Source organism: Pezoporus occidentalis, unplaced genomic scaffold (assembly GCF_034315485.1).
Source record: "Pezoporus occidentalis ecotype Australia unplaced genomic scaffold, CSIRO_AGI_Poc_V1 ctg25, whole genome shotgun sequence".
NCBI classification, from domain to species: domain Eukaryota; kingdom Metazoa; phylum Chordata; class Aves; order Psittaciformes; family Psittacidae; genus Pezoporus; species Pezoporus occidentalis.
Genome location: NW_026914394.1, coordinates 1012842 through 1036257, shown reverse-complemented (window position 1 = coordinate 1036257; position 23416 = coordinate 1012842). Strand labels below are relative to the sequence as shown.

The following is a 23416-nucleotide window of genomic DNA, read 5'->3' as shown; positions in this document are numbered from 1 at the left end:
AGCAAAGCACCGACACTGTGGCCTGGGAGACACGCTATCATTTATTAAGCCAGCTATTTTTTGATGAACATGATTTAACAGTGCTGGAGGACTTACCCTGTCTCCCTCAGGGACCCTCATCTGCTTCATGCCATGCAGGGTTAGAATGGAAGCAGGGGACAGCCAGCCTTGGGGGACGTGGTGGCTTAGCAGCAGTGGAGCTACACAGGGAGCTATAAGCTGCTTGTAGGCAATGGCAAGCCAAGCACAGCTGCTCTGGGGCAAGCAGATGGGATGCTCACATAGGGCAACCTGGTCCCAGTTTGCTGAGATTCCCACAAGTCCTCAGCAGGTGCCATCTCCTGGAACTGTGGGTGTTGTGCTCTCCATGTCCATCCAGGAAAGCCCTGAGGATCTGCAGGCAAAGGGAGGATGCTCAGGGGCCTCAGTATGGAGTACAGGTTCCACTGAAGGTGCTGCTTCAGAGGCACAAAGCTGAACCTGTCATGCACACAACCACCTTCCTAACCACGGCCAGCTCACATCTCGTATCTAGGGAGAGCCACAGACAGGTCTTCCCTCTCTCTTGACTTCCCATTGACATCAGGAGATGGTGTCCCCACTCCCACCACGCCAGTAAGAGAAGAGCCAGGCTGTGACCCACACAAGCAGGGTAACAACAGCATCATGGTGAGAGCAAAGCACTGAGCACCCATGCACCCATGGCTTTTCCATGCACACGGAATAGCCCCTCTCCTTGAAGCAGGATGCTCAGGTCCTTCCTGCATTGTCTGATGAAGGCAGCAGGCCTGTCCAAGCTCTCATGCAGCTCCAGCTTGAAGCCATGCTCTACAAGGCAGCGAGGGGTGTGCTGGGGGACGCAGTGCGTGGACAGTAAAAGGCACAGGCAGAAGCCAAGGCTAAAAGGACAAAGAAGATGCCTCCAAGGCAGGGGCACTGCAAATCCACCCTGGCAGAGAAGCCCCATGTTTCTGGTTGCTGGTAGGGGGTAAAGACCTGGCACCATTCATCACACAGATGAAGAATCCCAGTCATCACCCCCATCACACTGTGTCAGGGGGAAGCACTCCCTGGGCCTGGGCCCCACAGGCTCTGCCGGGCTGCCCATACACTGCCACATCCCGGGGTTTCCGAAGGACATGGTCCAATAGTGGAAGACAGCCCAGAAACAAACTGGGAGAACTGGATCTCCATCTCCCACTCACCACATCACCCTTCTCGAGTAATCACATTTGGAAGGGAAGTCTGCACCATCACCCTTCCTCCACAGGGTATGGATGAAGGCATTCAAACCAGGCAGGGCTCCACTCACAGGAAAGAGGGTTTTAGCATCCCCCATGTGCTGAGGCCAAGCCCCAGGTGCCCCAGGTCAACTCTACCCTGGATGGACACTGACCTTGAAGACAATGATGGAAATGAGCACATCCAACAGGGATAACCTGCTGCTGGCCTTGCCCCACACCTCACACTGAGCATGCTGGTGCCACCATGGATGTGTGGGAGCATCTCCTGTCCTCTCTGGGCAGCCGGTTTACAGGAAGGGTCCCCAGTGTTTGCAGATAGAAGGCTGAGGATTAGAGGGGAGAGGTCCCACCGCACCAGATTTTCCCACCAACCCTTCCCTGCCACCAGCGTGAAGGACAACAGAGGAGTGACCAGCCACCTGCAAGCACCACCCCAGGGCAAACGATTAGGTTTATGGGGACCCACCTCATCCCCCCTCTCCCATAAAGCTGCTGCAGGGCCAGCACCCCATCCCTTAGGGCTGCATCACCGAACACTGACAGGGGGTTAGAGGAACAGTGCAGCACCACCAAGCCAGCCTGTCCTCCCTTCTCCAGCCACCCCAGCTCTCCCAAGCAGAGACAAGTGAAGCAGAGCGAGCAGTTGGGAGAGCTGGCGTGGTAAGGGCGAAGCCATGGGCTACAAGAACGTCACATCATCCTGAGACTGGAGCCAGCGCCAGTGGGCATCATACTCCAAGTGCAGTTTGCTGTTGAGTTTGCAGTTCTCGAAGTCACCCTCGGCTTTCCGAGCCTTCCCATCCAGGTTCCCCTTCCCCAGCCTCTCCCCAGCGCCTGAGGGCACTTTGGTGTCTCTGCCTGGTTCCACAGAGGAGAGCTGCTGGCCCAAATGCCCGTTGGCCACCTGGGGCTCCTTTGGAAACCGGTGATCCTGGGGCAGCCGGGGTGAGGAGATGTCCACGTGGGGCCACTCGTGCTCTGCTTTGCCCTTCTCTTGCTTTGCCAGACCCCTCTCGGGGTCAATCCTGACCCAATCCTGCTCCGCCCTGACCAGGGCTCTGCCCGATGCGGATGCAGTGGCGGTTTCGGCTGCGTTTTGAGAATACTCATCCATATCATCAGCCAAAGTGTCCAGGTAGCTACCAACGGAGATGCTGTCCAGCGGGTCATTGGGGTCCTGCAGGCTGTCCCAGCTGCCCCGCCGTGAGGCTGCCTGGCTCTCCACCAGGCTGTACTGGCTGCTGGCCAGGCTGCTGCAGCGGCTGGTGAGCGTGCTCCGCTCCTCCAGCAGCCACTTCACCGCCTCGATGCCCTCATTCACCACCACCAGCTGCTGCAGGATCTTCACATCGACCGCTCGCAGGTAGGCCTGGTGGGGAGACAGAAAACAGGGGTTTGAGGGGACCAAGGTGAGCCCCAGTCCCAGCACACCCTGGCAGAGGTGCCACTGTAGTGGCCACAGGTCTGCTGGGCTGCTTGATGAACAGCATGGCACTGGGAAACATCCCAGGGGACCCTGTCCAAGATTCAGGGACACAACCACTGCAACCAATGACTTATGGTGCCTACCACCCACCAGCGCCTTCAGGGAAATAAACCCAGAGCACTTATGTCACTGTCTCCTATGGGGACAGGAGGAAGCAAGGAACTGGAGGCACTGGGTGTATGTCTGAGCCCAGAGCATCCCCCAAGCCCTAGGGGGTGGCAAGGCAAGAAGACCAAGCAGGGGCATTGCTCTGAGCAGGGGTCTGTCTGGACCACCAGCACCTCCCCAGGCTGTTTAGGCTGGGTCCCTTCATGCATGTAGTTCCCCTTTTCTAGGGTCGGATCCAAGCCTAGTGACAATGTGACAGGATCTGGAGCCTGAGATCCAAATCACTCCCAAAAACCAGAGGAGGACAGTGGAGTGGAACAGTCACTGCTGACCACACCACTTCCCACAAAGACTCCTGCCCCTCCAAGCCTTTGCAAAGCTTCGGTTGCTGCAGAAACATCTGTTTTCCTAACGGAAAGCCCCGCGTGCCAAGACATTCCTGTCTATGTGATACTGGCTGCCGAAAGCCACTGGATTTCCCCTGTGCAGGACACAAATATTTTGCCAGGAAGGGGAATAAGACAGCAGTGGTGGGAGAGAAACCTATTGCAGGACAGGTACCGGCAGCTTGGGAGCTGCAGATGCCCACAGACTGGTTCACAAGCTCACTCTGTCCCCAGCACCAGCAAGCCCCACAGGATCCTTTCTAAGCACAGCACCCGGTCCCCAGCATCCGGTACCCTCAGAGCCACCCGCCTGCCCCCGGGTGACCCGCTGGTCTCTTGAGACCCCCCATCTCCGGTCCCACAGTGAGCGCAAGCAACAAAAGCATCCGAGGAAGGAGCCTGGGAAAACTCCAGCCAGGATTTCAGCACGTGATGCCTCTCAGTCCAGAGGACACAAAAAAAGGGGCAATGATTTGTAGAGACCCAACACAAATCCGCCATCCCCTCCCCGTGCTCCGCAAGCTGGATTTACATGAAAAATAGCAGCGATGTGCCCGGACTGGGGCAGGAGCCAGCACTGGAGTGCAGAAACTTCCTTTCTAGGCAAGTTATTTCAAAAACTGCCTACAATGGACTTTTCTGCACAGGCTGCTGAAGCATCTGGCCTTGGCAGGGAGAAGAGGCGGGAGGAGGAAGGCTGGGAACCCTGATGAGGGGGTTCCCTGGTTTTCTCTGCCTCGCTGCAACAGTGCTGTCAGAGATGCCGGGGAGCCACCCCAAAAGCAGGAGGTGGGAAAACACCCCCCCTCCCCCCTTTCCATATGGTTTGCTGGAAAGAGTTGAGCATCGCTTTGCTGGTACTTTAGGCCAGCCTGACCCCATCCCATTGCACCCTAAGAAACCCCCTCTCCAGCAAGGCAAGAATAACATGGGAGAAGCCCGAGGTCCAGCTGCTTTGTATTCCTCCAGATGTGGTGATGCAGCACCACAGCACCAACCTTGCACCAAGGACAGCCACAGAGGGGAGCATCACACTCCTCCCAGGGAGGATACGGTCCCATTCCCCTCCCCAGCACACAAGAAACCTGCAGGCACCTTCATCCCTAGGGATGAAACATCCTCCTCAGAGCAAGAGGCAAGTATGGGAATTTGCTGTCTTCCCCCCTCATCACCCACTCCCAGGGCAGCTTCTCCAAGGACCACTGGGATTTGCTGGTCTCTGCTGCTGGGGAGGGGAGATTTTGGTTCTTTTTCATGGGAATGGGGGAGCCCTGTACTGGGTTTTGGGCACCCAGGTGCTATTCCCAGGGCTGCTGACCTGGGTGTGAGGTGTCCTTGCTTCTTTCAGCCAACAAGAGGAGCCAGGGCCGAGAAAGGAAAAGGCTTTCTTAGCCAAGGTTAATAACACACAGCCAAAACCAGGCCTTGCAGACTGGGAGCTGACCCTGCCTGCACCTGGGCAGGGCAAGCACCACGGCTGCTTCCTCCTGCTCTTCCTCCTCCTCCTCTGAGCAACTCAGGGCCCACAGACCTTTCTCCTCCGGTCAGAGTGCAGCCTGGAAGCTGGCGTGGAGGGAGGATGAAAGAGAAGGGAGGATGAAAGCACCGATGGGGAATATGGAATATGGAATGGGGCAAAGCAGCGGTGCCCCGGGTGGCAGGCAGGGATGTAGGCGTATTTAGGCGGTTTCCCTATGGAAACGATGCTCATTCCCACCCACCCGCCCTGTGTGTGCACGCGTGGGAGAGTCCCTTCCCCCAGCAGCACTTGAACCCATTGCCCAATCTCGCCACGTTTCCCAGAGCCGCAGGCATCGCCGGTATTTGCTCCCTCCACGGAAAGAGAGAGGCGAGAAGGCTGCCATCGACACTCCCACGGTCCCCGGGAAAGGCGGCCAGAGGAGCACAACCCTTTACGAGACACCAGAGAAGCCCCAGCAGGAAGCGAACCCCGGGAAAGCTCCCAGCGATGCTTGTGCCTTGTCACTCAGGGGGTGACACCCGCGGGGGGACCCGGCCATCATGCCCTTGGCGAAGGTCCCTGCCCTAAATCCTGATCCCTGGAACACTCTGATCCCCACCGGAGCCAGCGCCTGGGGTGAGGAGGGGAAGCAGGACGGCGGTGAATGAAGGGGTTCGTGAGACCCCAAGTGGGGGGGGATGCTGTGTAGATCGGGAAGCAGAGAAAGACGGGGTGAAGGACTGTTAATGCACAGAGGAAAAGAAGGGATACCCCAAAAAGCAGGCAGGGCTCAGGGCACTATCAGGGGGTTGTTAGCGGGGCATGGCAGGCAGTTACCCGGAGGGGATGCAGCTATCCCGGGATGGGGGGGAAGGATGGAATTACCCGGGGGGGGCGGGGAACTTACCGGGAGGTGGCAGGCAGTTACCGGGGGATGCAACTATTCCGGGGGGGGGGGGGGGGGTGTGCAGGCAGCTACCGAGGGGACCAGTTACCGAGGGGTTACGGGCAGACATCGCGGGCACAGCGGGCAGCTGGGGGGCACGCATCTCCCCACGGGTGCGCAGCGCCCCGGTGCCGCAGGACTCACCATGTCGAGGCGGAGCGCCCGGAGGCGTTCGGCGAGCGGCAGGCGGGCGCCGCGGGCCGGTGCGGGCGGTGGCGGCGGCGCGGGGGCTGTGTCTGCCCGCAGCCCCCGCAGCAGCCCGGCGGGCGGCCGCCGCCCCACCTTGGTGGCCAGGTCCCGCAGGTCGGCGGGCAGCGCCTCCCCGCCGCTCTCCATGCGGCCGGGCCGGCGGCGGCGGCGTCAGCGCTGTCACCCGGACCGAGCCGCGGCCCCGCCCCGCCGCGCAGGCCACGCCCCCCGCCTCCACCTGCCCGCACCAGCGAGGTCCGCCGGGCAGCGCAGAGCGGCGCGGGGAGGGGGGCGGGGTTAGCGCTGGCCACGCCCCCTTTCGCCCCCGCGGCGGCTCTGCGGCGCCGGAAGCAGCGCGGCCCCGCTGGCGCTCGGGGTTCGCGGCGCGGTGGCACCGCCGGGTCGGGCCCGGCCCGGCCTCGCCTCGGCCTCCCCTCTTGGACCGTGAGTAGCGAGGCCGTGCCCCTCCGGCTCCGCGCATGGGCCTTCCCCCCGTTGCTGCTCCGCTTGGGCCTCCGGGGCCTGGCTCTGCCCTCGCGTCCCCCGCCTGGGGCCCCCTTCGCGGCTCTCCCCCGCTGCCCTGGGGCCCCCCCACTCCGCGTGCTTGGGCCGCTCTGCGGTACCCGCCCGGCATCGCCGGGCCCCGGCGCTCCTCCCCTGAGGGTGCCCCACTCCTCCGTTCCCCTGCGGGCGGCTGCTGGGGGCTCCCACCGTGCCTGGCCCCGCTGGCGGGGTCTGTGCTCCAGCCAGGCCCCTGGCTCTGCCGGACCTCTGCATCCTCCCCCAGGCCCAGCAGGTTGCTCGCAGCACGGAACCTGGACCTGGGCACAGCCTCTCTGCCCCAAGGGTGCTGGGATCTCCAGTGGGATTATGGCCCCTCTGTGGCTCCGTGTCTGTGCTATGAGAAGCACCGTAGTGGGGATGGTGCTGCTTCATAGGTACCCTACTGCAAGCAGGGAAGATGCTTCTCCTCACCGGGGACCCTGCAGGCACATACGGCCAGTGATGACACTGTGATGCCTGGTGGTTTGGGGTCTCACCAGCTCCTGCCTCTTGGCCACCTTTGCAGTGTGTGGGAGTGGTCCCGCTGCACTGCAGTGGCCTCTGTAAGGTGGGCTGGAGCAGAAATCCTCACTGGCCGTGAGTTCAAGGGCTTCCCATCACCCTGCTTACAGTCTTCCAGCAGAGCCTGGCCTCCTGGATTGCTCCCTGCAGAGCTGGGGGTGCTTGCAGGTGGGGAGGCTCCGTGGGGCTTTTGCTTGTGGTATGTGAGTGCCATTCATGGTCACTGCTTGTGCCAGGCCCTGTCTTTGCTGGGGAGAGGGTTTGAAAGCACTCACCTCCCTCACTGTGCTCCCATCCCATCCCGACAGGTAGCTCCGATGAACATGAGAGCGGAGCAGCACACGTCCTGACCCCTGCCCCACACGGCTGTGCCAGCCCCTGTGACTATGGATGAGTGGAAACCCAACCCCGCCGTCAAGCCCCACAAGAAGCGGAGCTGGTATCTTGCCTGGAAGTACAAGCTGATGAACCAGCGCATGCTGCGGAAGCTGTGCCAGGTGAGTCACTCACAGGCCTTCAGTAGATTAGGAAGGATAATCTGCAGGATTTGTGATTTTATGGAGATGCTGCGTGGATGGAAGTGGGTCTGCTGGCAGTCTGGGTGACCTAGCATGCTGGGGAGACATAACTTGTCCCCCCAAATGTTACTTCCAGTGATTTTGTGCTCATGCGTGGAAGGATATGACATTTCTAGCAGCAACTTCCAGCTGGAAGTGGACCTGTTGGGTGGCTGTGGCATGAAATTATAGTTATCCAGGTGTCCTTGGGAAGCTTTCAGCTAGAAACTTGACTGAATGTTCCCCTTCTGTTTCCGGACCCATGCCAAGTGCTGTAGGGCTCAGCCTTTGGTGGGAAACTGTCCTTGCCCCATTTAATTTGCAAATCAAGCCTGGTATAAGACACAGCAGGTGGACAGAGAAAATACGGCTGAGCAACAGGATCTCATGCCCTAAAGGCAGCTGGTGTCTGGGAAAGCTGCAGGCTTGGTTGCTTGTGCTGGAAAACTGCTAATCCTCAGCAGAGTCGGCATCCTGGGGGGTGTCTGGGGGTGTAAGGACAGGAAGGGTTTGGACCCATAGCAGCAAGCTGCAGAAAAGGGGCCGCTCCTGGGATGTGCAGAGTTTGTGAGATCTGGCAGTTCGTTGCTGTAAGAGGGTGCAGGGAAAGGTTTTTTGTGTTCCTGGGGGCATGAAGGCTCATGAGGGCTCCCTCAGGAGCAAGAGGGCTCGGTCTGGCGTCCCCTGCAGTGCTCAGGGATTGGGAACAGGCCAGGTCATTCAAGTAGGCATTGCTGGGGGCAGTGTGCTAGAGCCAGTCTGCTGTCACCTCTCTCCTTTGTGTCACTGCTGTGGCTTAAAACACATAAAAACTGGGCTTAAAATACGTAAACCGGAGTCGCAGGTGTGAAGCAGCCAGTTCTATAGCAGCTGGGCCTCTATCAGCAGCTCTGATCAAGCCAGCCTTGCTACACTCAGCTGCTGGTCTTGCTTAGTGCTTGGTCACCAGGGCCACTGCCCCATGTCTCCAGTGCTGACCAGGCTGGAGGCAGGTTGGTAAGATGGCCTTGCTGCTGGCCACCAGGAGCAGTCTGCCCCTCACTGTGAGTCCAAGGCTCTATTCTTGCCTATTTAAAAGCTTTCTGTGCACATATCCCAAAGGTGCTCATACTCCTGAGTCAACAACAGATCAACAAGCCAAAATGCCATAGTGACAGTTATATTGTCATGTGTCTTACTGCTGGTTTTCCAACTTAATCTTCCTCAGTTATTTCTTGAACCCATGTGGCTGCTTGACAGAGGTAGTAGCTGGCCAGGTAGGACAGGATTCTGTTAGTGCCTCTCAGTAAGGGCAGGCCTGTGTGTGATCTCAACCCCATACCGCACCTCAGAGAATCAAGGATCCTAGAACTGAAAAAGGCACAGATTTTTAAGCAGCAGGCTGTTGGGGGCTGAGGGGCAAGGGAATAGTCTCAAAATCACCCATGACATGTCTTGACATCCCTTTGCTGGGAGCCTAGGCTATGAGCAGCCTCCACCAGCCTCTCCCATCTTCTTCCTTGTTAGTTGTGAACTCCGTGCTGAAACTTGGGGTGCTCCAGGCAGATGCTCCAAACTCAAAGTAGGACCCTGAGCTTGCCTGGTTGAAACTGGAAACCATCCAATGGCTAGGCCAAGGGGCCAGAGTTTTTGGGCCATGGATGAATCTGTCAGCAGCACACAGCAGTCAGATTTGGGTCTCTGTGGTGACTCTGCTGTGAGCTGGATGTACCCTCCTGGCCTGGAGCCTGGTGGAGCCCTGCAGCAGTGTTAGCTTTGGGGGTAATAGCTCCTCAGGGCTTTGTGTCTTAAATCCAATGGCAAAGCTTCCCCTTGCAGCATGACTGTCCAGAGCAGCTTTTGAGCTCTGGGCTAGAGCTGCTCCTCAGCCCTGAGGCAGGGCTGTAGGTGCTGGGCAGGAACATTATCCATGTGCGAAGCCCCATGGCCTCCACATGCTGCTGTCACCTTTTCACCTGGGCCTTCGGTCACAAAGCTCCCTAAGGGAAAGACAAATTGCTTCAGCTGAGGTCTTATCTTTCAGTCCTGCATCCCAGACCAGCACTGCAGCTTTAAGCTTACACCTGCAGGTGGATTATTCCCCAACATGGGATGTTTGTGGTCCAAGTCTTCCTGTGTGGCTCTGTCTCAGAAAAGGCCCCTTTAGCGTGGAGTAGTTTCTGCTTTACACTGGGTCCAAATACCAGGAAAAAGACTGAAATTGAGCAAGAGAGGAGCAAGGTGCGTTTAAGTACTGGTGCTTCTCCATCCTCTTGGTCTGGAAGCCACAAAGCCATGGGGAGTGGTAATGCTTGAGGGGCTCCTGTGGACTGCTCTATAGCCACTGGACCTTCCTATCACCCTCTGTGTTGGCATCCATGCAGCTTGCCTTGAAGATTGCTGCAGAGAGCAAGGCTGTGGGCTGTTTTCTGCAGCCTGTGGCACAGTGTGGTTTCCTCAAGTCAGACCTCAGCTTCTTCCCTTTGCCTTGCTTTAGTCGCACAGCATCTGTCCCTGTGAATACATCCTCTATTTGCAGAGGGAGGGATGAGAGTAGTGATGCTGCAGGATAGGCAGACGTTAAGGTTACTGTGGGAGCTGCAGTTCTGAATTGCATGCACAGACCCTCAACCTTGATGCAATATTTTGACAGGAATCTGCTCACAGATCTGGAAGCAGGGATTTGTTGGAAGTGGGTTAATTCTCATGTATCAAGAAGTTGATGCTCTCCAGCTGGTGAAAACATTTCAATGTAAAACATGGTCATCACCTGTATTTCCTTATCTTTGCCTTTCCCTAGAAGAAAACAGGAAATCACAGATAATTATGATCCCTTGCAAGATCTCTTGGGGTGCCCTGCAGCCTCTGCCAAGGAGGTGGCCTGAATTTGGGGTTGTTACTTACAAGCTGCTAACACAGAGTCTCCTGCACTGCAGACAGGTGCTGTCCTCTTCCTGCTTGTGACTGTAATTGTGAACATCAAGCTGATCTTGGACACCAGGAGAGCTGCTTATGAGGAGGAAGAGGAGTCTGCACAGGACTATGGTGAGGGGCAGCATCTTGCTTTTCTTTGAAGCAAGAAAACTGGAGGGAGGGAAGCAATTTCTTCAAGTCAGGATGAACTTTTGACCAGCTACAGCATAAAAGTTTGCATGTAGTTTTAACAAAAAATAATAGAAAAGGTTGTTCCCATTCTATCTACTCAAGGCTTCCACACGTTTGGCTGCAGATATCGATGTGGGGATAGCTGGGGCCAGACCTGTTGCCATTTTGTATTTCCCTTAACTGCTGTCCTTGTGCATTCTTACCCGTGGCTTATTGGGCTGGGATACCTGGTGGGCATAACCTTCTGGAGGCTCGTCTGTGCTAGCACCAAGCGTGAACAAGCTAGAGGTGCCTTGGCTGATTGAGACTATGCATTTTTCCTCTGTAGATGATGAGATGCTGAATGTGGAGGTCCCTAGGCACCCTGTCAGCAACAAGAAGGTCTTGGATGTCGAGGTGTACTCCAGCAGGTCAAAGGTCTATGTGGCTGTGGATGGGACAACGGTGAGTTATAGGTGCTGGCTGGCTGGCTGAGCAGACGGTGGATATTGCTGAATGAAGTGAAGCCTCAAGTGGCAGGTGGTGAGAGCACTTTAGTGGTGGGCAAGACAGGACTCTGGCGGTGCTGGCCTGTGTTGCCTTCTACTCTGGTATCCATCACTGCCATCAGCAAAGACAAAATGTCACAGCAGAGAGAATTGCTTCTTGTCTGGGAGTTCTGCTGTAGTGAATGGGCAGGGAATAAGAGGTCTTGACATGTTTCTCATCACTTCTCCACTTGCAGGTCCTGGAAGATGAGGCTCGGGAGCAGGGGAGAGGGATTCACGTCATCGTCTTAAATCAGGCTACGGTAAAGCATCCCTGTGTGTCTGCATTTGTCTGTCTTACTGGGCACTGTTTGTCCTTGCTCTTTAACTGCTGGGTGCAGGAGGCAAAGGGCAGCCAAGAGAGAAGCTCCCCAATGCTTGTTTGTCTTCACTTGCCAGAGCAGGACACAGTCATTCAAATAGTCCCTGTAGTGTTTCTCTTGTGCTTCTCTGGCTGGCCTTGGGAAGCAGGCAGGAGAGGAGTTGCGAGGTTGCATTGTGCTGTCCTATGGACCTCATTGCACTTCATGTCCTGTGTGAAGCCCCAGGGGCTGAGCTTGCCTGGGGTCTAAATTCTTGGCATACCAGCAAAGTAACTCATTGTGTTACTTAGGAACTCAGGCTTCCAGGATGGATTTCCATAACATTGCATGTGCTGCCCATATACCATTTAAGATGCATCTGACGTTTGAATACCAACAGGGTCATGTGATGGCCAAGAGGGTCTTTGACACCTATTCTCCCCATGAAGATGAAGCCATGGTGCTTTTCCTTAACATGGTTGCCCGGGGCCGGATCTTGATCTTCACCATTAAGGTATGTTGCCTTAGTGTCAAAAGAAAAAGTCATCTTGAGTCAGGGCACCCTAAAGCTTATCTGGGCAGTTGTCTTCTGAATGACATCAGGCATTCCCAGGGCTAAATGTCACATCCTCACTGGGCTATGCCTCCCTGGCTGGATCACCTCCTATGTCCTCTTGCTCCCCCTTGCTACTACAGGTATTGCTGTGTGCTCAGCAAGGCAGGAGAGCAAAAAGCTGTTGTGTGATAGCCTGCAGCAATAAACAAAGGTTAGGTTGAGAATGGACATAAGGAAGTATAAGGATATGGTGGAACCCTTCTGGATCTAGATGGCTGTGTGAGCAGTACTGTGCTACTTCAGGGTTTCAGGTTTAGCTGTGTGAAGTGTTGCTGAACAAATGGCTCTGCTTGAGAACAATCTGGTCTCGAGGAAGCAGAGGTCTGCAACTACTCTGACCTCCCTGTGGGTCATGATGAAGCCACGGTTAGGTTTAGTGGCACAGAGACCTCAGCAACCTGCTCTTGAAGGTTTGTGGTTGAACAGGTTCAAGGGTAGGAGTGGGCTCTGTACCTCTTTAGTATTCATAGGAGACTTTCCTGGTCTGCATCAGGAGCCAGGCCTCAGCTGCAGGGTTGTGTTTTGTTCCAGGATGAAGGCTCCTTTCACCTCAAGGACACAGCCAAGAATGTCCTGAAAAGCCTGGGGAGCCAAGTTGCACCATTCCTGAGCTGGAGAGATATGTGGACATTTGTGGGGAAGAAGGGAGGTGGGTTTTGCACAGACTGGGAGAGCGTACATGGCTCCTTATGGTGGGAGAAGCCAGGTGAAGACAAACCCAGCCCATCCCCAACATGCTGTAAGAGCAGGGAGCAAGTCACAGAGAGTGGCAGATCTGTTCCTGGCGGTGAGGGTGCGGAAGGAGACAGAGCATGTCCCTTCAGCAGCTCGCCACAGGCCATGGGAAAAGGTGCCAAAGCCTTGTTCATGCCCTGACACAGCGGGGATGGGCCCTTGCAGACAGTCCTGACCCTCTGTCCCTGCTCCAGGGGAAGTATACGGGGAGAAGCATGCCAAGTCACCTGCCCTATCAACGTGGGGTGACCCTGTACTGCTGAAGACAGAAGTTCATCTGACATCTGTGGAAGGTAGGAAGCAATACGTGCTTCATGGTGCCAGGTATCTCTGGGAGATGCCTGCCTGCTGCTCTTGATGGTTTTGAGTCAAAGCTGTGGGTCTGTTAGCAAGATCCCAGGATGGATGTAACGGTGTTTGAGATGGGGATGGTAATTTTTAAAATGGGGCCAGCTTCCCTTCTTCAGGCTTCCATGGCAATTCCAGGCATGGCTGTTGAGAAAGGTGAGGATGGGGAAGCAGGGATGTGGTCTGGCTGTTTGTCACCTGTTCCAACCAGGCCTGGTCCAGGCTTTTCTGACTGTTGGCCTTGAACAGGGCCCGTTGCTGCTCAGAGAGGCTCTGTGATGGGGAAGGCTTCTGAATGGCTCCTGGGGTTATATCTGGCATGAGCAAGCAATAAGTGCTGCTTAGGGAGAGCCATACGTGTGGCAGTGCAGCCTGGAGCACTCAAGGTGAGGTCATGGGGATGAGCAGTCTGTGTTTTCTCTTTGATGCTTCTAGATGCTGAGTGCCATTGGCCTGACACAGAGTTGAACCACCGCAGGAAGAGGTTCTGCAGCAAAGTAGAAGGTTATGGCAGTGTCTGCAGCTGCAAAGACCCCACACCCATTGAGTTCAACCCTGATCCTGTGAGTGCAGGGGCAGAGTATTGAGGGAGGGCAGGGATGGACCAGTTGTGTTTGCAGCTCAGTTGCAGAGCCCTGTCCTTAAATACCAGCTAAATGGTGCAAACTGAGCCTGGGCAAGCCCTTAGCACTAGCAAAGGTAAGGTGAATACAAAATACATGTGGTTGGGTCATGCTGGGGAAGGGGAGTTTGCTTGCCCTGTGTCTGGCCTGAGCTCCCAGAGTACCATGGCTCTAGGGACATCAGTGTAGGCAGCAGAGCCTCTACATTTGGAGATGAAGCAGCTGTTATGGCCTTTGGACTGTCCTTGGCACAGTGATGAAGGGTTTGGACAAAAGTCTCCAGGTGGATGCAAGCTGGGATTTGGGAGCTGAGTCTGAGGTGGGGTGAGGGAGGGAAGCTGACAGGGTCTCCAGCAGTGCTAAGTGGAATCCTGGTTGGTTGGTTGGTATGGTCCTGAGCCAAGGGGCAGGACTATGCTGGTCCCTACCCCATGAATCCTGCTCTCAGTGGCATAGGTTTAGGTTGGCCTGACCTTCCCAGCCCCACTCACACACATTGTTCTCTTCCAGCTCAAAGACAATAAAGTCTTTGATGTGCCTGTAGCTGTTATTGCAGGGAACCGCCCCAACTACCTGTACAGGTAAGCACTTCCAGGGGACACAGCTGCTCTGCTCTGTGCCACCAGGCATGGCCCAGACTCTCCCCTTTATCCTGCTGGCAGGATCCAGCCTCCTCCCAGGGTTGTATGGGGAGACCTGCTTGAACAGCTCCCAGGGTTCTGTGCCATGGGAAAGGGAAGAGCCCTGGGGTAATAGGTCCTGTTTCCTAATCATGCATATTTCCCCTATCCCAAGGGATCCATAATTCTCTGCTGAATGGCCTGGGCCCACTAGGGCTGTGTTGTGCTCAGGCCCCTTGATCTCTCCCTAGGATGCTGCGCTCCTTGCTGTCGGCTCAGGGAGTCAATCCGCAGATGATCACAGTCTTCATTGATGGGTACTATGAGGTGAGAGCATTCAGAGGTCCCTGTAGCCAGGTCCTTGGTCCCACAGCTGGGAGTATGTGGTGCTGGCCCAGTCTTCAGTGGGTGGCAGTCAATGAGCCCCTTCACCCTTCCTCCTGCTGTGGGTCACACTGCTCTTCACACACTCCTGCACAGTCAGCTTAGCCAAGCCATGAGTGTGGATAAAGCTGCCTTGGCCTTTTCCAAAGGCTGGTTTACAGGAATGAGGTGGTCTTGCTGGGCTCTTCGCATCCCCTTTTCTCACTTGATGAGTATCACCAGCCCTTTGAGCAGGTCTGGGTGTAATACCTTGTGTCCAACTCCCTCACATGAAGTGGAGGAAACCAGTCCAGCCATGCCTGTCCAGCTCCACTCAGTGAGAGCTGAGGAGACCCAAAACAGTCTGTTTTCACAAGGATCATAAAAGCTGAAGCCAGATAAAGGAGAACTGGCCCTTTTGAGGGCAATGACCTTCCTGTCAGCTCAACCTTATAAAGCCCTGGAGGATCCCGCTGCAATCTGGTGCTCTGGCAATGGGATGTGCTCTGGAACAGGCATGTGGGACCTTAGTAGGTCTCAGGAGTTTGCTAGCCCTCATCTCTGCAGCAGCCCATGAGGTATTGTCTGGTTGCCTTGTGATGGAGATAGGGAAGGGAACAGGCTTGTTCCCTTGCAGGCCTCTCCCACCACTGCCAGGTTGTGGGGCTGGGGGAGCTGTGTTGTTTATGCAGGCTCTTGCTGCAGCACATCAGAGTGGTTAAAGATAGCAGCATCCATTGCCATGGCAACTGGAGCAGAATCCCTCAGCTATGAGGGGGCAGCCATGCTGCCATGGTGGATACCAGGGAAAGGCTGATGCAATGGGAGATCCTTCTGTTGTGGCTAGGAGGTGGGGTGGACAATAAGGGGATAGAGAAGGCATTGATGAGGCCTTCTTGGGATAGAGATGTCAGCCCAAATGTGATTACTTCTAACCCCAGTGCAGATAGGTCTCTTTCTTGGCAACTGTGAGAGAAAATGAAGTTGATTGTGGTCTTGACATTAAGCATCTAATATGTGTTCCGGCCTATACCTGTTTTCTTTCTGCATTGTCAGTGGGGGACTGGAAATTTTAGGGCCTTACATATTCTTGGATACAACTTTGGGTTTGCAGACTATCAGGGCTAACAGAAACTTACGGCAGTACTTAGGGCTGAAGGGCCGAGAGAGTTGGGTGAGTTCCTTGTTGCAGGGTCAAGAGCACAGCCTCATTTTAGGCCTCACTTGTCCCCAGGAGGGACAGCCACATGCAGGGCATCCCACAGGCATATTCTTCTTGTCCCAGGGAGCTGACACAGGCAGAGGGTGGGGAGGATGTATCCAGACCCACACATTTGATGAGCTTTGTACCTTCCCATTGCAGGAGCCGATGGATGTTGTGGAGCTGTTTGGCCTCTCAGGAATCCAGCACACTCCCATCAGCATTAAAAATGCCAGAGTTTCTCAGGTGAGAGACCTTCCCCAGACCCTGGAAGAGTTATTTCCTGGGGTCTAGGATAGCATTTGAAGGAGGCTGGTTCACCCCTGCATCAGTGCCAGGCTGTTGGTAACCTGGGCAACAATCCGTCTTTTCTTGTAGCACTACAAAGCCAGTCTGACTGCAACCTTCAACCTGTTCCCGGTGAGTGAGACCTCTGCCCTGACTAGCTGCTCTGTCCTGTTCCTCTCCATCCTTCTCATGTTCTCCTTCCCCTACAGGATGCTAAATTTGCCGTGGTTCTGGAGGAGGACCTTGACATTTCTGTTGACTTCTTCAGGTAAAGCTGTGGGTCCCTGTTTGGGTGGGGCAGTTCCTACAAGCTCTCTGACTGCTCAGGAGAGGCCAGATTCCTGCCATGCTGTTTGACCAGGGGCTGGGCAACTTTTTCCTCAGCTTTCTGAGCCAGTCCATACACCTTCTGGAGGAGGATGAGAGCCTGTACTGCATCTCGGCTTGGAACGACCAGGTGGGTCAGGGGAGGATGGTGGAGCAGGGACACCTCTGCCCTGTGTTCTTCCCATGTCAGGCTGGGGTCCAAGCTCCAATTGAAACCAGGGTGTCCCACCACTATCATCCTAAGTGGGTCTGTCTCCCCAGCCCTGGGCTGTTCAGAAGTGCCCCTGCAAATCATCCTGTCCTAGCCTTCCCAGTGGCTGTCCCTTGCTCCCCATGCTGAAAGCCTCAGTGGAGCAAGATGCCTCCTTTTTTGGTGGGATAGAGGTGTATTCAGGGTGCTGAATGCTTCCCATAACATCACAGGGCTATGAACACACAGCTGAGGACCCCTCCCTCCTGTACCGTGTGGAGACTATGCCAGGCTTGGGCTGGGTGCTCCGAAAGAGCCTGTACAAGGACGAGCTGGAGCCAAAGTGGCCAACCCCTGAGAAGGTGAGTACCTTAGAGGGATCCTCTCTTATGCATCCCCATCTCTGCTCATCAGCAGTCTCTGGTCATCATCCAGATCCTGTGGCTACAGCTCTTGGAAGACCCCTGGCTCTCCCTGAGCTTCTGCTGGGAAGAATGCCCAAGCAGAATGGATCTGGGAAAGACAGCAACTTGAGGACCACACAACCAGACACAGACCTGGCTGGAACAGCCCAGGCAGGCTGGAGCCAAAGGGGCTAGAGCTGGTGTGGGCAGCTAGAGAGGTCCCTGGATGGCCACACTACCAAGTTATGTCCCCAGGCTTGAGTGGCAGTTTTTCCTCCCCAGCTCTGGGACTGGGACATGTGGATGCGGATGCCTGAGCAGCGGAAGGGCCGGGAGTGCATCATCCCCGACATCTCCCGCTCCTACCACTTTGGCATCGTGGGGCTCAACATGAACGGCTACTTCCATGTGAGTGACCTCCCTCAGCCCCCAAGCCTTATCCTTGTGCTGAGCTCTGACTTGGTCACCTTTCCAAGTAGCAGGGATGCTTGAGGTGACCTCCGAGTAGTGCTGACTCCTGACCGAACCCCATTTTCCTTCCTTACCTCTCGTTTCTCTTCCTCCCAGGAAGCCTATTTCAAGAAGCACAAGTTCAACACAGTTCCAAATGTCCAGCTTAAAAATGTGGAGAGGTGAGTGCTGCTCAGAATGAGATCTGGATGAAACAGTTGCTTGATCTGACCCTTGTCCCCTTGTGCTGGGCATGTCTCCCTTCCTTCTGGAAGAACAGCCATAACCTCCAAGCCCCAGCACACTGGCCTTCACTGGGGAGTCTTTGCAATGGTTTTTGTGAGCTCAGGTTCAGCTATGGTGTGCTCCTGATGGACATCTTGAAGGGTTATGTTTTCGCTGCCACATCCTCCAGGATGCATGGCAGTCTGCTCTCCATTTATTGGTTCCAGCCTGCTTTTTAATGTTACACTGGGTCAGTCTTAAATTTGGATCTTCTTGGGATATTCTGTGCTTATCAAACTGTCTCACTCTGCCCTTATCTTTGTGTTCTCTCCTCCTCCAACAGCTTGAGGAAGGATGCCTATGAGACCGAAATTCATCGGCTCCTGGGGTATGTGACTGCAGGAGGGTTGGGAGACACTGGGTAAACTAACCAGGACAGAAGAAAGAGGGGAGGTGGCCCTGGCAGCCCCAGCTGCTGCTTGCCTGTCTGAAGTACTCTGCAGTGGGGATAGGGAGGAGGTGGGATACCTTCTCACTCCTTGTTCTTGTGTCTGCAGTGAGGCTGAGGTCTTGGACCACAGCAAGAACCCCTGTGAGGACTCCTTTGTGCCCGACACCGAGGGCAGGGTCTACGTCATGTTCATCAAGATGGAGCAGGAAGCAGATTTCACCACCTGGACTCAGCTTGCCAAGGTGAGCCCCTTGACATGGCCCCTCGGAACCCCTACATTGGTCTTGGCATCACTGGGAAACATCTGGCTGTTGTTTTGGGGTTTGCCCATGAAATGGGTGCAGCTCAGCGAATAGACTGTTGCTGTCAGTGGGTGATGCTGAAGCATTTGGTGTTCACAGAAAGCACTGGGTCATCCAGGGCAGATGCTTGTCTCAGTGGAGAAGTCTTATGACCTCCCTGTGTGTGACAGCAGCTTGTCTGGTAGTTCCCATCCCTTTCCTAGAAGTGATGATCAAACTACATGTCCTAAGGAAGGGATGGGAGCAGGTCCCCCCTTTCCTGCTACTGATGGTGGCTGATGGGGTGCTGCCCTGGGCCACCCCAATTAAGTGGGTCAGCCCTCTTTGCTGTGCCTCAGTGAGGGTGGGGGTGTTGGCTTTTCCCTGGCCCTGGTGCCTGTCCCCAGGCTCTGATGCCTCTTCCTCCCTCCCCACCATCCCAGTGCCTCCACATCTGGGACCTGGACGTCCGTGGGAACCACAAGGGGCTGTGGCGGCTCTTCCGCAAGAAGAACCACTTCCTCGTGGTGGGGGTCCCTGCCTCCCCCTACTCGTGAGTATCAGGGCATGGCACCCTGGGTAATGTCCCCATCCTCATGGCTCTGTCCCCCGTCCAGTGCACTGCATCATCCACTTCTGCCCCAGCCCAGTCCTGGGGCATACCACCCTCCTTCTTAACTAGTGTGGTGGGAGGGGATGGGATACATACCCCAGTGGGAAGATCATGCCAGGAAGCAGTGCTATTGGGAGCTGGGATCCTGAGGGGGACCAGCACCCCTGCCCGCTCCCATGCAGCCTTCTCACCTGCAGGTCCAAGAAGCCCTCATCAGTGACACCAATCTACATGGAACCCCCCGCCAAGGAGGAGGGGGCAGTGGCAGTGCCAGCAGTTGCTGCAGCAGAGCAGACGTGAGACTGGCAGCAGGGAAGCGAAGGGGACCAGGGGAAGCCAGGGACCCCCATGGTGCAGAGTCGGAATCAGAGGCAGCTCTCAGAGGCTGGTGACTGGACACACGCTCCCATTTCATGCTGCAAAATGAGATCTTGGGTTTCCTCCAGCCCCTTGCTGTGGTCTCCCTGCTCTCCCTAGCAGGGGATGGGGATTCCTCCCTGTAGATATGCCACCCCTCATCCCAGGAACTTCCTTTTTTTAACACGGACTACTAACGCTGCTCCCTGTGCCCCCTGGCTGGGCAAGGCTGGAGGAAGGAGATGCTCAATTGCAGACTGGAGGGGGCCTCAAGAAACACCTCAGCTTCCCCTTTTGGTCCTCAAGTCCTGAGAAGGCAGCATGCTCCTGTGCAGGTGCTGCAGCGTGTCAGCTGGGTGCTATTTATTAACTCATGCCTGGCTGGTTCTGTGCCCAGAGGTGAAGAGTAGGTCTTCCAGCATCTCTTCTGTCTCCTGCATGATGGATGCACCTTGAAGACTCTGCTGGGTTGGGCATTTCCCCGCACACTGATTTTGCTTCTTGGGCTGCAGCAGCTGGTGCAGCCCAGCTCATGGCAAAAGGGAAATGCTGAAGAGGAGCTGAGTTTACTGTGGGAATGAAGGGGACAGCCCATACCCAGCACGAGGAGCTGTCAGGTGCCCCTTTCCTTGCTCTGCAGCTCTGGGAGCCAGAAGTGGCTGTAGATGGAAGTGGACCAGGCTCTGTGCTGCAGCTCAGCCATCTCTGGGGGGAGCAGCCCTGTCCCCTGACTTGTGGGAGAGGGGGTGAAAGTGCCTTGGAGAGTGAGATGTGAGCAGACACAGTGACACCCCCTCCTTTGGATGGAGAGTGCTCCTTGATGGTCCTTCCCTGTGGTACTGTACCCTGTCTCTCCCTGTTCCCTGGCCAGGTACCCCCATCTTTTGCTGAAGGCAGAGGGGGCTTCTTCTGAATCCCCATCCTTATCTTGGTACATTGAGGTGAGCCAGAATGGGCAACCTGGCTCTCTTGCTGTGGTACACCCCTCATGCAGAGGGAGGGGGTCCCTGTTCCCCCTCCTGTGCCTTAGGAAGGACCCCAGAGCCCCCTCCCATCGCCAGCCACTCGGTACTAATGTGTGTCCCCATACTAGGGACAGCCCTGGTCCTCTTGCTCAGTACACCTCTGTGTCTCATCCATGCAGCAAGAGACCTGTGCCCGGTCCCCCAGCACTGAGCAGGGATGCTGCGCTCTGGCTTGCCCTTGGGAGGAGGATTTGCTGCTCAGCCCTTTCCCTGTGGTCACGGGGGCTCTTCCCCTTTGTTTTCTCACTGTGAACTGAGCATCGGGGTCTACGCTACACTAACTTATTTATTTATTGCTTGTGGGAGGGGGAGGATAACAGGAAAGCAGTGTGGAGAGCTCGCAGCCCCCAGCCTGCACAGGGGCAGTCATGGGAGGTTTGTCTCTTGTCCCCAGCTCCATCCTCTGTTCCCTTCCTTCCTCCCTTGCCCAGCATAGAAATGAATAGTGAACCCAGGAAATCCACTTCTGTGTGGCCCACAATGAGCCTTGTGTGGACACAGCAGAGGTTGAGTGTGACCCAGCATCAGGGATGGATGCAGGAAGGGAACAGGAGGGTGCAGGGTGGCACCTTGAGACTGCGGTACTGGGTTCAACCCTGTCCTCTGCCACCACCAGCACTGCCTTTGGCTGGGGCTCTGCTCTGGCAGCATGGGTAGAGCAGGTCCTTTCAGCACGACAGGAAAGGGACAGGCTTCTTCCCAGGGAAAGCAGCTTGCTCCCCATACCCTGCTTTGGGAAGACTTCTACAGCTCTCCACCATGATGCCCTTTCCTCAGCATCTCTTCTTCCCAAGGCCCAGTTTCCCTCCTTCCTGAAACTAAATGCACTCCCTTTCCCTTCTTTGGCAGGGCTCAGGCTTGCCTTCCTCTTAGCTCCTCCTGGAGCTGGGAAGAGTGGTCCCATGGATAGGGAATGGCTAAACCCAAGCTGCCCTGCAGTAACCAGGGGCTGGGGCTCCCTTTGCTCAGCAACAGCAGGATTTGACTGGTGGGCTTCAAGATCCCCCTTCTCCACACACTACAATGGGCCCACTGGTGCTGTTCTCCATCCTTCCCTGTTCTCCCAGTAAGGCTGTGGTGTGGTGGCCGTGGTGGGGCTGGGAGCGTGGGCATCCCGGGGCTTGCTGCTTTCTGAATTGAATTATTTTTTCAGGAGTAAACATTGCAAAGCTGTTGAGCCTCGTGTGTTCCATATGTGCCCTCTGCATGGCCCAGGGCTCGGCTCCCTCTCCTCTGGTGTCACCTGGGCTCCTGGTGGCCCAGGGCTGTGCCAGCAGAGGTCCTCCAAGACGTGCTGTGCTGGATCGGAGCAGTTGGCTGGCACAGGTTTGTGAGCTGTTTCCTCCTTGGGCTTTATCACTTCTATCTTCAGACCAGCTGCCTGAGGACCTGCTGGGTATAACCAGCCCCTGTGCTACCCCAGCACCTCCAGCTGCTGTCCCCTGAGAGTCTTGTGACCCTTGGCTCTAGGTTTGGTGTACCCCTGTGGGGCAGCAGGGTGAAGTGACTGCTTGTCCTATGGTGGGGAGCAGCAGGCAGCCAGCTTTGGCACTTCTACCCCACCATCCAGCAAGCTGAGCCCATGGGGCTGAGCTGCAGTTCTGGCCTCTCTGGTGCGTTTGGGTTTCTTTCCTTTGAGAGAAAGAATTTTGCAGTAAGAACCCCCTGCCCTGGGGCACAGCAGAAGGAAGGGACGTCATAGCCGAAGGGGACAGGGCCCTTGCCATCAGACCCACAACTGGAGCTGATACCTGACAATTCAGGTCATGCCGCACCAGGGCCAGCCCCTGCCCTGCTCCTGAGTTGTGCAACCCTACCTAGTTGTGGCCAGGGATGGCAAAGGCTGCAGGAGGGACCTCCAGCACAACCACCTCTGCACAGCAGCAGCTTTACTCCTCCCCACAGCATGGGTGTGGGCAGGGGTGAAGTGAAGCCAAGTGAAGAGCGGAGAACAAAACCTTGGAACCCTCTGGGTCAGCCTTGTGTGGGTGACTTCTGCAGGCAGCCCAGGACATCACCCCAGACTTCTGCCTCTGTGGGGCAGGGAGCCCTGGGAGAGCTGGGGTGCACCCACTTCTGGGGCAGAGACTACAGAACCCAAACAAAACCACAATGGAAGAGCGTCAGCCACCAGCACGGACCAGCCACAACCTGCATCCCGGACCAGCTGCCTCCTGCTCCCTGCAGCCAGGCTGGGCTTCTTCCTAAACTGACGCCACCTACCTGGGACCAGGCACAGCTTTCAAGGAGAGCATCCCATTGCCAGAGCCTTTCTGCCCAGCCCTAAGGGTTTTGCTTGGCACTGCCAAGTGGATCTCACCTCCTGGCAGCATCCACATCCACCTCCTGCTGAGGCAAGACCCTGTAGCACTGAGCCCCTGCCAGGGTGCTGTGACTGATGCCTAGGGGTGATGTGGGCTGAGGTTCAAGACCCACCACTTCGTGTCCACCTCGAGGAGCCAGCATTTACAGTAGTTTCTTCCCAAAATGGGGTGATGATGCTAAACCCCCCTTGAAGTGGAGTGCCTGTGGCAGGCTGATGGAGAGCTTCAGCACATCACTCCCTGGGTGGTGATGATGCAAAGATTCATTGCCTGAAGGGCCTTAGTCCTGGGGAGCCTGTTCGAGGAGCCAGGTCCCTCCTCATCCTGCCTCATCAGTGAGGGTCCTGCTCACTTCCCAGCTCAGTCCACTGGTGCTGGAGCACACCCAGCTGTCTAGGAGCTGGCTGGACAGCTATCCCATCGCCTGCCCTCCCTGGGAAGACCAACCTGCCATCTCCCATGGTGTCATCGTTTAAGTTTAGCCCCATGTGGCACCAGTTTGAGCACACACTGCCTAAGCTGTGGGTTCCCAGTCTCCCTTGCCCCCCGGAGCCCGGCCTCCTGGCTTTGTGCAGCCATACAAAAGAGAACCTGTCTGGGCTGCTCGGCTTCCCAGGAG

At 56.1% G+C, this 23416-nt stretch overlaps 2 protein-coding genes across 3 annotated transcripts; one reads left to right on the top strand and one right to left on the bottom strand.

Moving 5' to 3' along the window:
• Positions 1 to 22: 22 nt before the first annotated feature.
• LURAP1 (leucine rich adaptor protein 1) lies at positions 23 to 6006 on the bottom strand. Its single transcript, XM_062623006.1, has 2 exons — positions 5777 to 6006; positions 23 to 2613 (listed from the first exon to the last, which is right to left on the bottom strand). The coding sequence occupies exons 1-2, from the start codon at positions 5966 to 5968 to the stop codon at positions 1924 to 1926; spliced, it is 882 nt and encodes a 293-aa protein (XP_062478990.1). The 5' UTR covers positions 5969 to 6006; the 3' UTR covers positions 23 to 1923.
• Positions 5080 to 21650, top strand: POMGNT1 (protein O-linked mannose N-acetylglucosaminyltransferase 1 (beta 1,2-)). 2 transcript variants are annotated; one of them, XM_062623004.1, is made up of 22 exons: positions 5080 to 5322; positions 7195 to 7383; positions 10359 to 10467; positions 10856 to 10971; positions 11252 to 11317; positions 11757 to 11870; positions 12504 to 12621; positions 12902 to 13000; positions 13491 to 13618; positions 14189 to 14259; positions 14550 to 14625; positions 16025 to 16108; positions 16241 to 16282; positions 16360 to 16418; positions 16535 to 16607; positions 16901 to 17029; positions 17354 to 17479; positions 17639 to 17703; positions 18090 to 18134; positions 18304 to 18439; positions 18922 to 19031; positions 19289 to 21650. In XM_062623004.1, the coding sequence occupies exons 2-22, from the start codon at positions 7273 to 7275 to the stop codon at positions 19389 to 19391; spliced, it is 1980 nt and encodes a 659-aa protein (XP_062478988.1). In that variant the 5' UTR covers positions 5080 to 5322; positions 7195 to 7272; the 3' UTR covers positions 19392 to 21650. The 2 variants fall into 2 exon arrangements, with proteins under 2 accessions (XP_062478988.1, XP_062478989.1); XM_062623005.1 differs by lacking the exon at positions 5080 to 5322 and adding an exon at positions 6247 to 6265.
• The last annotated feature ends 1766 nt before the right edge of the window (positions 21651 to 23416 follow it).

Excerpts from the sequence above, each read along its gene's own strand:
- LURAP1 (XM_062623006.1), bottom strand. The coding sequence starts at position 5,968 with ATGGAGAGCGGCGGGGAGGCGCTGCCCGCCGACCTGCGGGACCTGGCC. Across the intron at positions 2,614-5,776 it reads GGGCGCTCCGCCTCGACATG|GCCTACCTGCGAGCGGTCGA; the intron begins GTGAGTCCTGCG and ends TCTCCCCACCAG.
- POMGNT1 (XM_062623004.1), top strand. The coding sequence starts at position 7,273 with ATGGATGAGTGGAAACCCAACCCCGCCGTCAAGCCCCACAAGAAGCGG. Across the intron at positions 13,619-14,188 it reads TTGAGTTCAACCCTGATCCT|CTCAAAGACAATAAAGTCTT; the intron begins GTGAGTGCAGGG and ends GTTCTCTTCCAG. Across the intron at positions 16,419-16,534 it reads ATTTCTGTTGACTTCTTCAG|CTTTCTGAGCCAGTCCATAC; the intron begins GTAAAGCTGTGG and ends CTTTTTCCTCAG.